Genomic DNA, 14,485 nt, shown 5'->3' with positions numbered 1-14,485 from the left:
ATTTTCCCTCTTGCATTTTGAGAGAAGACGGTGAGTTTTCTCTTTAGAAGTTAAACCAGAGAGTGCATGGGCTAGACAGATGCAGGGGAAAAGTGCTACAGTGAATGCAGGGATTATATATAAGGGTGCCCAGTGATGTTTGATTTCACATATCAACTTGGGTAGACCTGGGGTCAGTTGTTTGGTCAAACACTAGTCTAGATGTTGTTGTAAAGGTGCTTTATACAGAATACAAGAACATTAGCCTAGAGACAAAAGGGCCCACTGAGTGCTCAGAAGAATTATTTAACAAAAGCATATTGTTGTGAAATTGTCAGAAATGAGGGATATAGAAACAGAAGCTTCTAGATTGTAAGAAAGAAAAAAAAAGAAGAAAGAGAAAAATACAGGGAAAAAAATCTAATTGGCACTGCAAGAAGATAATGGTGAAATAATTTTTTGAGTGAAAGTGATTCTATATAATAATGATAAAATTTCAGGTAGTTATGTATGGAATAAAGTTTTTTGCAGACATTCAAAATTCTAAAAATATTCTTTCTTCCCTGTACCCTTTCTCACAAGCTACTGGAGTGTGTTCTTTACCAAATACACATATAAAATAAGATAAAAGAACACATAGGATTCAGGAAATGGGATCCAACAAAGGAGATATGTGAATGAAATTCTCAGTACAGCTGATATATATACATATGCCTTATTGGTTCTGTTTCTCTGGAGAACCCTAGCATAGATACTCTTCTTAAAATTCCTGATTATTTCTCAGTGTCTTCAATTAAACCACTTACTCAGTGCAAGCAGTGTGCAAGGTATTAGATTAGTATGGTAGCTACACAAGTTGAATAAGATAATCCTTACTCTCAAGATATCAAAACTTCAACAAGGGAAATAAGCATCTACACAAATAAGTAAAATACAAGAATGTTTTAAATACGATCATTATTTTCATTAGTAGGGATGATCCTCATTCTATATTTTCCTTAAAAGGGAGGACAATTTGCCATAAACCTTTGGAGAGGAGTTTCATGACAAACGTGCTTAGGCAAATAGTCACGAAGATATTACTCTCCTAGAAAACCAATACCATCTGAGATAAATCTCAAAAAGGAAGAGGCCCGTGGGAGACAGAGGAGACCATCAGGGGAAGAAAATGGTTGAGTATGACTTTCCAATATTTTAATTTTTAAATTTAATTTGTATTTTTTATCAAAATTTACATGCAAATAGTTTAAAAAATCAAGTAGAATTTAAAGGCTCACAGTGTATAATAGCAGTCCTCTCGCCTGTTCACAGCAACCACCTTCATCTGGCTTTTATTTTTGTATTTCTTTATAACATCTATATATTGTTCCATCTCAATTTTGAAAATTTAGATTATTGTCTTTCTACAATAGAGGATGAGTACTCAGCTTTTTCTATGCCTCCTCAATAATCTCTTGATTTGGTTAAATCACATTCAGAGATTGACTATATGACTATATGAATCTATTTCACAGCTATGCCATATAATATGCTTTGATTATATTTCCTTTCTTGAAAATTTTGCCTTTAATTAGTTTTGTAGGAATCTCTTAGCTATTTCTAGGAATCAAAACTCTCCAAAAGAAATATACTCAAGAAAAAAATAGGAAATATACTCAAGAAATCTGTTTCTTTTTTCTTCTACCATATATGTTAATTCAGAGGAGGATCAAACCCTTGATCCTCCCATTCTGATTTGAGCCAGTTGATCTCTAGCTATATTCTAGGTCAGAACAAAAGACTCAATAGGCTTCACAACAGATAATCACTCAAAGGGATAGAACATTTCATCTAGTAGCTTTGGCTGGTTTATTTAGAAAAAAAGGATACGTAAATCATGGTGATTTGTGCAGGTGATGATCTTATTTCCAAAATAAGAGATATTAATAAATAGTAAAAGAAGAAAAGCATCATATTAATATATAAAAGAAGTGACTACAAATTTGGAAAGATGATCCTGAAGCCAAAAGAGTGCAATGTATTATAGCAGTCATGTGGGCCATCTGCACAGCTCTCAGTAATTGTCCTGTTTACTGGGATACCTACCACCCTGCTCCTACCTTAAGGACTGGTCCCTAGAAGTCATGCTTCTTTTTAGTGATCCTGACACTCTTGGCCATAGCGAATTGCCTTAGGCACAGCCACCCTAACAAAACTGAGTCCATTAGAATTTCCTTCTTGGAATTGTAACCAGAAAGTAGGTAATTAAGTCTTTCTGTATTGCTAGAACAGTAATGACGTAGACATTTAACCATGCAGAGAGGGAGACAGAAGCAGAGTGTGTTCTTCTAAAGAGAGAGAGAATATGGTAATGATTAAATGATTGAATTAATGGATATGTACCAATGGGAGATTTCTAGTACCTAAGTCCTGACTGCATTGCTCCATATCAGGTTTAATGGGACAGTCAGTGATAATATACCCCCCATATATGTTGAAACTGGTTCAAATTATTTTCTGATACTTATATCTCAAAAAGAATTAACTTCATCAACTCCATCTCATCCCTTTGGATTTATTTGTCCCACTGACCAATGTAAAAGGAAAGGCATGGCTCAACTCTCCTAAGCTGGATTCTTTGTCATGGCAAATAGGACTTCCATCCTATCCATTTCTGGCAAACAAATCTCCCTTTTGCTTGGTCCCTTGTTCCTTTTCACAGGCTCAGATAACTCAGAGCTGGTTGTATAGACAGAACAACCATTAGCACAGCTGTTAAGTAACTAATGAACATGTATATTTATCATGATATTATGATGGCTTTTTTATACAGAAAGTATATTGTTTTAGTAGATCATATAAAGGGAAGGAGAAAGCTATAGATAGGGTCCATCTTCCAGTTGGCAAACCCATAAAAAGATGGGTACAGTGAGACTAAACAGTAGTCTCTTTTGTCAATTTGGTGGCATTTAAAAATTCTAGATAATCCTATATGGTGCCAGAACATATAGCCCATTTAGTAAAAATATTTGGTCATATCTATTCAGAAAATCAGTTCATCATCTGAATATTTGGCATGGTATACATAATTAACCCAAGTTTTCCTTTCTCTGGGAAGCAAACTTTATCCTTGCTTTTATCAGTTTAGATTTTGTTCAGTTATAGGAAGGGGGTTTACTTCAAGTTGAGAAGTTAAATATAAGTTAGTCTCAATTATAAAATGTCTGATTGACTGGGATTCCTCTAAAGGGTCATCCCAAATATAACACCACAGATACACCAAATAATCTTGAGCATATTAAATAGTTATATCTGCATTTGATGACAATATAAGTACAATAATGTTGTTGGAAGTAAGTTTTTTAGAAGTCCCAACCCCAAAACAAAGAGGAATCAACTGATACGGGATAATGAAAGGAAAGTCACTGTGCACTGAACATGTAACACATTTCTTTCTTACCTGGTTGACACTGATTACACCTTCTTCCTTGCCGATTAGGTAAGCACAGGCACTGGCCACTGATTGGGTCACAAATGGTGCCCGGTAATGTCCCCAAGGAGTCACACTCACACATCTGGCAGCCTTGAAAATTGCCACTGGTCAAATTGTACCTGTGAGGCACACACTGATTACAGTGAAGACCTGTTACTCCTAATTTGCAAGGACATTGTCCTGTTGATTTGTCACACAGCAGAGAGCCATTTACTGTCCCAGTCTTATCACAGTTACAAGGCAGACAGAGGAAAGAATCATTTTGCTGGAGGTAGAAGTAGCCCTCCAAACATTCATTGCACTGTCTCCCTCCAACACTGGGCTTGCACATGCACTGCCCTGTCTTGGCGTCACAGACGGTCCCAGGGAGAGTTCCAGCCATGTCACAGTCACAGGCCTTACAACTGGTGATGTCCAACCCATAGAAGTGTTCTCTGCACGTGTCACACTGAAGTCCTTTGGCTTCTTTCTTGCACTCACACTGCCCAGAAAGCGGATTGCAGAGTTTGCTCACTGAGCCATGGAGGTTGCACTGGCAGGGCTCACATCCGTCATCATTAAAACTTCGGAGAAATTTATATCCAAAACTGCAATGATCACATCTAAGCCCTGAAGATAAAATTTGTTTAAAAAAGTGAAAATGTGAATTTATTCGCGCTTTCAAGACAAACAATGCTGCTGCCAACGTTTAAGGCAGACACAAAATGTTAAGTGTTTTCTCCCGGGCACTGCCATAGAGACCTGGTCATATACTCAAAATACATTAATGGTACTTACTTTGGCAGTCATATATAACTTTATTTCTGTGACATGCCTTATGAAATTTTATTACTTAACATATAGAGAAATGCTTACTGCAAATGTTGCTTCCGTTTTATATACTGAAGCTCTTTAACAAATATTACAACTATTATTTTTAATTATTTTATGTTAACAAAATGCTCGTGCAAGAGACAATGAAATTTTCAAAGCTACATTGAAGAATTACATATTACCACATTAGTTATTTTCCCGGAAATCAGATGATCCTACAATGTTTAATAAAATGTTAAGCTGATAGCTATTTTTGTGTAATAGTATCTATACTTCCGAATATCACACCTTTAATAATTAATATAAATAAAACTTATCCGGAGCAATTTTTGTTTCAATGCTTTTATATGCCCCTATATTTTATTATTTTCAATTAATATAAATTATGCTCTCTTTGGCTCATAAAGCAATCACATCGCTTGTCATATTGTCTGATTCAGGACATTCCTCTTTAAACACTAAGTAAATTCTGGTGTTGCATTACTTCTATTTAAAGGAGTACATATATACATTTCACAAACAGAGAAAAATGTTTTATCACCTAAACTTAAATCTCTGACAACTTAGGTTAGTTTCAGAGACAGTATTAAAAGGAAAGAGTATAAAACAAAAATTTTTGAATAGTAAAGGTTATTAAGATGCAAAATGCTTCCTTTGGACAGTTTCTGCATATCTGTGGGTTTAAATAACTGACTACGTGGGGTTGAATCAATGGAAACATTTATTTCAAGCTATGATCGCAATAAAAAAAAAATTAGTCCTAAAATAACAGTCAAAAACACACTCAGGAACTCAGATGTAGAAAAGCATTTCTTAAACTGGAAGGAAATGCATAATATATATGTATATATATGGATAAAAATTCAAGAACTCCAATGGAAGGCAAGTTCTTTAACAGTGATGAATGACTCACCTAAGGCATATCATTTAATTTCAATAAGGAAAATAAAAAAGGACCACTATTGCTGCAAATTTTAAAAATAACTGTATTGTTAACAAGAATTATGACTCATTTTGAACTATTAAAATTGGTCTACATGGATTCATATCATATCAGTTTTAAAAATATGCGCAGTGCTTATTTGAATATGCCATACATATTCCTGACAGGCAATCTATTCCTAACGATACTCAGGAAGGCCTACAGGGCATCACATTCGGTGTTAACAAGTGCAGGCGAGTTAGCACACTTGGCATTTAATTCACATTCTTCTCCCTTTTTATTCTAGATGAATGACCTACTTTAATAAAATTATTGGTGCTAATGTATTTTACTGGTGATAGAATCATTAGTAAGATTTAACAGTTTTGTTAACTCTCACAGTTTGCTTTCTGAAGCGTATACAACATACACTGGTATTTTCAGCTTTTTTTTCTTATTAACAAGGTAAAATTGAATGAGGGCATTTGCTAATCTTGTTAGGAAAAGAAATGAATTTATACACATATCGAGTTTACATTTTTATTAAAAATGCTGGATGTACAGAAATAACTCTAGAAATAATAATATCACAATGATGATTTAATCTTCAAAAATATATATATTTATGTTTTTCTGCAGAAAACTATCTGGATCACCAAAAAACATAAATGGCAGGGAGGTCATAACAAATTCTAAGTAAAGGGTAAATTTTGATTTACCCTCTTTTCTTAAGCTCTGGGATTTAAGCATCACAGGAAAGATCTCATTGATACAGAAAAATAAACATTTCATTGTCTTAAACATCTCTCCTTCAATTTTGTTTTCAGATCATGAATTTAAAACATATATCATATTAAGGAACAAAGGATGACACAGAGATTGAATTCAAAGGTCTTGGAATTCATTTAGCATCACAGATAGCACTTACAAAGAGATACGTTGCTCTTTACAAGTTACATATTCTTTTTTCCCAAAAAGTTAGTTTATGTAAGCTTGAAATGCATAAAGGCAAGCTGTGTTAAAGGTTTTGATGTAATCTTTCTTTAAACCAGGGAAATCTTGTGTACTATCATTAGCCACGTCGCTATTTTTTTATTAAACTAAAATGAAATGCTTGTCTGGTTGAATTGTATAAAGTGAGGTATGGATATCTACCTATAGAAAAGATAAAGAATTAGCTCCAGAGTTATAGTACAGAAATGAAAATGTTCTTCAGAATATGTTCATCTGTATGTGTATATATATATGTGTATGCATTTGTGTGTGTGTGACTGCCAGGCATGTTTTCATTATTATAAGGTTCAGGTTAGTGTTAGAAAAACCACAGAAGACTTGGTGTCTTGAATGACAATAGAAAGGCAAAGGTCTTTTTTAAACTTCCTATGTGAACCAAGACATGTTCAGTTAAAATACAAGACTCACTTCATCAGGAAACTTTCCTCTCATAATATTCTCATATATCAACATTTCAAAGTGCATTATGTACATAGTGCATTTTGGGCACTTGATAAATTTTGTCCTTATGTGGCCGTGGTTCCCCTCAAAAATGCTGGATGTAATAAATTGCTATAATCAAATCTAATTTCTGAAAAATACCTGTGGGAGTAACAAACAAAAAAGCAGGTCTTGTATAAAAAAATGATAAATAACACCGAAGGTAGCTGTTTATTATAATCAGCTTGGCACTGAATTACAAAATTAAAATTATGTGGCCTTTTATAACTAACCCTACCAATATACATGATCTGTGGAATTATGTTGACTTATTTTGCATTTCATAGGAACAGTTCAAAGAAATATAATAGAAAAAAAATGGAAAGATTTATCACAAAGGACCCTGTAGCACAGAATATTTTGAAAAAATCCATTTATTTTGGTCTATTAAGAAAACTAGCATGGAAATGATTTGCTTAGAACTCATTAAGTGTAAAACATTTTGAAAAAGTGCTAATTTTCTAAAAGAAACATCTATGCAGTAAGCAAATTATATTTTTCTATGACTTATTAGTACGGGACCATGTGAACTAATGCATCTGCAGAATAAAGAAACTTCTAAAGGGTTGATTAAGCTTCAAGCTGTAGTTTGATAGAATTATTAATTTAATCATTTTTAGACAGTTAATTTCATCCAAATTGTTTTTTTTTTTCCAGCTTGCCTTGAGCCAGGAAATTTGCTTTACTCTCCAGTTAAGAAATCAAATAGAGAATTTTATTCCAGATGGTAATAGAGATGTGACTGTAAACTTTTGCATTACACATACCAATAACATTTGCTTTGCACTTGCACTGGCCTGAATTTTGGTGACAGGTAATATCTCCATCCACTGTCCCAGAGGTACTGCAGTTACAGGCACTGCAGCCATCAGGATCCGACTCTTGTAGATTGTAGAATCCACTTTGGCACTGATTGCACTGTCTGCCAGACACATGTCTCTTACAATTACACTGGCCTCCAATCTAGAGAAGATACAACATTTTGTAGAATGATGAACGTATCTATTTTTAGATAATTTGCTCATTAGGTACAAGACAGGAAGGGAGGGAGGAAAAAACTTTAAACAGACAAGAAGGTAATAAGGTACTTTCCTCCTGACACAAAACATGGAAAGCTTCAGCAGGGTGAAGATATAGAACCGAATGAAAATAAACCCCAAAGAAGTCAGCAGCATGTGACTAAAAGTGAAAGGTGGAATTAAGCACTAAAGCACCAGAGAGAAAAAGCAAAATATAGTCGTGTGGAGATTGAAAATAGAAAAGAGCCAGCAGTTAATTTGGTCTCACGCTTTTACCTCTCTGTTTTGCTCCCCCTCACCTACTGTCCCGTTGACCCAAACTTGCTTGATCCATGCCAGGTACTTAAATTAAGGACAGATCTTTCTACGGGAATATCATCCTGTCAAGGTCTTTACAATGTTTAAAATAAAGTTCTTTGTTAATAGAACCATTTGTGCCTCCGGATACGAACCCTGATGACTCTAACAACAACAACAAAAATTCTGCTTTTAGGAATATTTCAGCATATTTATGGTTCATTTGTAACATGACTTAGTCACTTTTGGTATATTTAGCTGATTTATAGTGCGGTAGAAAATGCAAAAATAGTTATTTGTTTCAGAGTACTGTCAAGTAAAAGAACAGCTGAAAAAGGAGCATTCTTCTCAAGCTACTGTTTGAAAATGAAATATACAGAATAGCAGAATGCTTATCTACTATACATAAATAATACTATGTTCGTTAAAAAGAGATAATTAAGAGCCTAAACTTTTCAGAAGGGAATATGTGCATATAAAATGTGAAAAATATGAGAAATTTAAAAATAACTTAGGACTTGAAAAAGAGATGCCAATGTAGACATCAAATCAAATCTCCTAGAAAGTCACTGGCATTTCTCCCCCTGATTTCCTTTCACACCAACTGAATCTAGCTCCCCACAACTGGTGGCAGGGTTGTCACAAAGGAAAGTAACCTACATGTAGAAAGGTATGGCTTGATTTACCTTTAATCGCAGGTGTACTCAAAAAGATCAGGTTGGGATTCAGTTACAAAGATGTAGAGAAGGTTTTTTAATTAAGGAATTTTAAGAAATCTATCACTGCCTCATTTTCCTCATCTGAGTTATAGGGAATACACTGGAATCATTATTTAAGGATAAAATATTTTTTTTAATTTTTTTAAAATTTATTTATTTATGATAGTCAGAGAGAGAGAGAGAGAGAGAGAGAGAGGCAGAGACATAGGCAGAGGGAGAAGCAGGCTCCATGCACCGGGAGCCCGATGTGGGATTCGATCCCGGGTCTCCAGGATCGCGCCCTGGGCCAAAGGCAGGCGCCAAACCGCTGTGCCACCCAGGGATCCCCAGGATAAAATAATTTATACGAAAATGTTTAATACTCTGAAAAATAGAAGTGTATACATGCACCAAGTGTGATTGTACATAATAATGAACCTTGGGCAGCTCCAGTAGCTTGTGGTTTAGCGCCGCCTTCAGCCCCGGGAGTGATCTTGGAGGCCCCGGGATCGAGTCCCATGTCAGGCTCCCTGCATGGAGCTTGGGTCTCCTTCTGCCTGTGTCTCTGCCTCTTTCTCTCTCTCTCTCTCCCTCTCTCATGAATGAATAAATAAATAAATAAATCTTAAAAAAGATAATAATGAACTTCAATATTAAGGATATATATATATACATATATATATATATGTCCATAAAGATATGCAAAGACCATGAATTATCTCTTTGTACCCAGCTACGTTTCCTGTCTCTACTCTCACTGAGTCCCATTGAATCCAGATCATTACTCAAGACAGAGATTTGATTTGGTCTGCAAAAATATATGGCATTTATTGGTGGGTATGTGTTTTATATAGTCACAAAAATCTAATAGATCTCTGATTACACGCCCTCCTTCAAATAAGATAAAACAATTTTGCTACCATTTACAGAACCTACAAGTTTGTATAATACATATAAATTATACTTTCTTTAAGTAAGCTATTCCTTAAAATGTGGTTTAATAGTGAGTGATAAAAGCTTTTTAGTTTTATAAAAAGTTTTCATTTTAATCAGTTTCTCAAAATTCACCTGAAAGTACAAATTTACTTCACAACTCAGCTTTATTTATTTTTTAATATTTATTTATTTTTATTTTAGAGAGATAGAAGCATGCACATGGAGGGGCAGAGGGAGAAGGAGAGACAGAAGCCTCAAGCAGAGTCTCCGCTGAGTGCAGAGAGCCCAATGTGGGGCTGGATCCCAGGACCCTGAGATCATGACCTGAGCCAAAATCAGGAGTCAGATGCTCAACTGGCTGAGACACCCAGGCACCCTCAGCTTCATGTATATGATGGCATATAAATCTACTTATATGTTAAAACCAATTCTGTCCACCAAGAAGCAGAGAGAAGGGTGTGCTTCTCCCCTTCAAAAATACACTTCTAAAAAGTCAGATACCACACTTTTCTGTTTCTATGCTTTTTGGTAGAATACTTTTACACTAACCCAATTAAACAATATAGCCCTGAATAAGTCTCAGGATAAAAGGCACAACAGTAGGGACTATAGTTCATGATATTATAATAGTATTGTATGGTAACAGGTAGTAGCTAAATTCATGGTGAGCACAGCATAATGTAGATAGTTGCCAAATCACTATGCCATACACTTGAAACCAATATAACATTGAATGCCAAGTACACCTCAATATAAATACATAAATACATGCATACATACATACACACACTCCTATAATTATTATCCCCAGGAAGAAAAGTTGTATTCACTTAAAAATACAGAAAACAAAAAGTCTTAAGAAAGAAACAATATAAGAAGGAAATAATACATTAGGCAAAATAAAAATCTCAAGAAGAAGACTGAAAGAGAAAGTTGAGAAAACTCTTAAGACTAAAAAGGATAGAGATGAAAAACAAAACAAAAATAGAGCATTTCCAGAAGGACAAAAGTAGAAAAAAATAAGAGATGAAATTGCCAAAGAATTAATACAAAATAAGTATTTTTCCAGACATTAAGCAACAGTTTAAAAGGGCTCACCATATGCTAGCAAAATTAATGGGGTGGGGGGGATAATATACATATAATCCCATAAAATGTTCAAATACCAGAAATAAGCAAAAGGTACAAAAATTTCCAGCCAAACAATAAATCCCATATAAAAGAAATATAGAATATCACTGAAGTGTTCTATAGTATCATTGTAGCTCAGAACATTATATCATAACTTCCAAATTATGAGTAAAATTATTTGCCAATCTGGAATTCAATACCAGGCCAAACTATTTGTTACCAATGCAGAAAAAAAAAAGTCATTTTTCTGATTTGGAAGGATTTAAAAAACTTAACTCCCTCTCTCAGGAAGCTAATGGGAGATATGATTCCACAGATAAAATTATAAACAACAGCAATGACAATGCAAGGCATGGGATCAAGGAGATGAAGATTCAGAAGCATGTGGAAAGTCTCAGGCTAATAGCTGAATAGGAGGCCCAGACAGCCACTGGTCCAGATTAGATCCAAAGAATGGAACATTCAGAAAAGGAGGTGGGGCTATACAGATGGAATAATTTTACTTGGACATATTTAAAAATTAAAAAAAATCCTTATAGATATGCATGTAGCAAAGATGTCAGCATTTTGGGGGAAAATTAGGGACAGACGTGTAGAAAGCTAAATGGATATAAGCAAAGGAATTATTCAATATTAAATTATTGTATCATTATTACATTATTAAATATAGGCAGAATAAAAGATGATGAATATTTTTGAAGATAGAGTCAACATGGTTTGCTGGTGAGTTATAGATAGCTGCTAAGAGAAAGACGATTCAAAAATGCTATCATAGCTTTTGACATGAACAACTGGAAGGATAGAGTTGCCATTAATTAAGATGGGAAAGGCTATGAATGAAGCAGATTTGGAGGGAACTAGAAGATCATTTTGGGACACATTAAATTTGAGATATCTGTTAGTCTTTAATTGAGATATTGAGTCTTAAATTGAAAATATTGTGGAATTCACTTCAGCATTGCCTGTGTATTGACAACATTTGAAATTAAGTATCATCAAGTGAACAAATACGGATAGAGGAAAGATCCATAAAGAGGGTTGTGGAGAAAAATAAGTATCAAAAGAGTTTTGAAATGGAAAAAAAATAACATTATGTTTATTTGCTTAAAGGGAGGACAAAGCACAGGCATCCACATTGATAATATAATGCAAGGGAAGGGAAAAGTCAAGTACAGGCCCCAACTTACCAGGTAGTATGGCCTCTTCTTTGGGAAGTTGGTGTCTGCCATTTCTAGCCTTTTCCCATACTGAGTTCCTCCTAAGTTAAAGCATGTTTCCCTTTTCTGTTACCCTACAGCATTTTGTTGCTCTATTATGCCATCCTACCATTTTCCGGGTCCTAACTTATAATCATCATATGCCTATCTGAAAGTATGTCTTCCCAGTGTACTGTATTGGCCCAGCAATCAAAGGGCCATGACCTTGTGCACATTTCTAGCATCCACAGACCCAACAGGATGCCTGACACATAGCAGGTACCCAATAGGTTCATTTTGAGTAAATGAGCCTTTGATTTTCTCAAGCATTCCTTTGCTTATAGCAACATCAGCAACAATTTTGTGAGCAGTTATAATATTGCAGACAGAGTGCTACAATGTTTTGTGTATTTTTTTCCTATTTATTAACAAATAATCCTGTGAGGCACTATACTTCCAAAGGAAAATTAAGTGGCTTTTCCAAGACCGACCCCAAATGGAGACCAAGGGCTATATGTATGGCTGCAATCCTGCGTGTTCATGCACTATGCGATTATGCCTTAGAATATAACACTCGCTCCTATTGTGTGTCTCACCTAAATTCCTTAATCATTTGGATGTGGCATAATGACTCTGCTCTCTAAATCTACCTAAATCTTAGTTTATTTATGTATAAAATGAGCATAATTATATCTACATCTGTTGTCAGGATTAACTGAGACTATCAAAATAAAAGTATCTAGTATCATCTCTGGATCATAGTGAGTGCTTAGTAAAGATAAGATATGATGATTACTTTGTATATTTCATACTGGTATTGAACAAATAGTAGACGGTAAATTCATCAGGTGACTAATAGTTAAACTTTATTCACCCTTCTAGAATACCTGATGGATGTGTGGCAGGCACTTGCAAAGTAAAAAGGCCAATCATTTGCATCCTGCACAAGGACCCTGAACGGTTTGGATGTTCCTCATCTTCTCTCTTTTATTCATTCCACCCCAGCTACATAGGATCTTTTATGTTCCTCGAACATATTAGGGATGTTCCCACCTCAGGATGCTTGCATAGGATGCCCCCTCTTCCTGTGACTCTTCTCCCAGATTTCAACCTAACAAACTCCCTCACCTCTTTCTGGTCTATAGTCAAATGTCACCTTCTTCATGAGACCTGTCTTGACTATATATCCCAAATAGCAAGTCCTTTCCTTACAATAGCACTCCTGAGGTGTTCTACACTGTCCAATTTCTTCCATAGCACTTAATTTAATGCATAAACTTACTTCTTTTTACATTGCCTGATATTGGTCTTTCTCATCGACTCCCCAAGCTCCATTACAATGGAAGCCCCACAACAGTAGGAGTTTCAGCCATTTTACCACTTGTGAAATGCATGACACTTAGTTTTACAGAAAAAGAAACCAAATCATCGACAGACAGGTAGGAAGTGGCCTACCTCCCAAATCCATGCTCATGGCCACCATGTTAAATTCACTCTGCTTGTGATAAGTCACAAATCTAATGATAGAAGCAGGAAGTCAAGGTAATGGCCTCTCCCCATGAGGAGATGGACAGATGGATGCACAGAGCAGAATCAGGCAAGCATTCCAGTTATCATTTTGTGAATTTCTCTGAATAGCACTGATGTTTGCTAATGGCTGCTATATATTGCCTTGTGATCACACTCAGGACTTCTCCATTTTGGAGCATACCACAAAAGCCTGCTGGGCCAGGCTATGTAGCACACAGCCCATTGTGTGACAGTATGAACAATGAATTTGACAGGGATATTAGTGACAGTCAAAAAGAGTAAGATTATGCAATAATTCACTTTTTCAGCTCTCTTCTACATTAAGATGAAATTCCGTCAGGGTGAATTCAAGGCTTTGGATAATCCACATATAATTTCTTTTGTGTTTAAGAAAATATGAAGTATGATTTCAAAATTAATAAATTGGGTGAACACAGCCAATATTTAGCAGAGGCTCTCTATGTAACAGAGAGTATATTTTAAGTAACTTAAAGCAACACTTTTAAAACAGCAGAAATAGATGTCTTCCTATGTACTCATTTGCCTGGTGGTAGAAAAAAATCTACTGTGCTATAGATTATATGTTCTCACTGAACTCACTAAAAGCCAATGAGATAATGTTGATGTTGCCAAGCAGAGTAAGAATTTGAAAAGCAAACTCAAAAGTTTAAGAACAGGAAGTCTATCCTGGAAATTAAGGTGGATTGGAGGGTATTGTTTGAACAAAAAAGAAATACAAATGAGGGCAAAAAAGACATCTTCTAAGCAGTGAGTACATTCTTTAGAAGAGTCTTTTTTTTTTTTTATAGAGACTATAGACTTTTCTTTTGTAGAAATTCTTTAACTTGTATTTCCCCTGTTGGGGAACTCATGGATTCACATCATTACTTAATAAATGTTTGTTCACATACAGTATGCACTTTGTAAGTCATATAAGGTGATATTAAGAGAAATACCTCCCAGTTCCCACCACTTCTTCCCTCAGAATTGCAATCAGT

The 14,485-nt window shown here is 35.1% G+C and overlaps 1 protein-coding gene across 1 annotated transcript in view; it reads right to left on the bottom strand.

Annotated features, from left to right (window-relative positions):
- USH2A (usherin) overlaps positions 1 to 14,485 on the bottom strand; it is a 686,930-nt gene that overhangs the window by 547,960 nt on the left and 124,485 nt on the right. The window contains exons 11-12 of the mRNA XM_055333895.1: positions 7,448 to 7,643; positions 3,419 to 4,060 (exon numbers count right to left, since the gene is read on the bottom strand). Of these exons, the coding sequence (XP_055189870.1) occupies positions 3,419 to 4,060; positions 7,448 to 7,643 (838 nt within the window). The remainder of the gene's footprint in view (positions 1 to 3,418; positions 4,061 to 7,447; positions 7,644 to 14,485) is intronic.

This window comes from Nyctereutes procyonoides, unplaced genomic scaffold (genome assembly GCF_905146905.1).
Source record: "Nyctereutes procyonoides isolate TBG_1078 unplaced genomic scaffold, NYPRO_anot_genome, whole genome shotgun sequence".
In the NCBI taxonomy this organism is placed as follows: Eukaryota; Metazoa; Chordata; class Mammalia; order Carnivora; family Canidae; genus Nyctereutes; species Nyctereutes procyonoides.
Note: the sequence above shows the minus strand (reverse complement) of the source record. Positions and strands in the feature narration are given on the sequence as shown.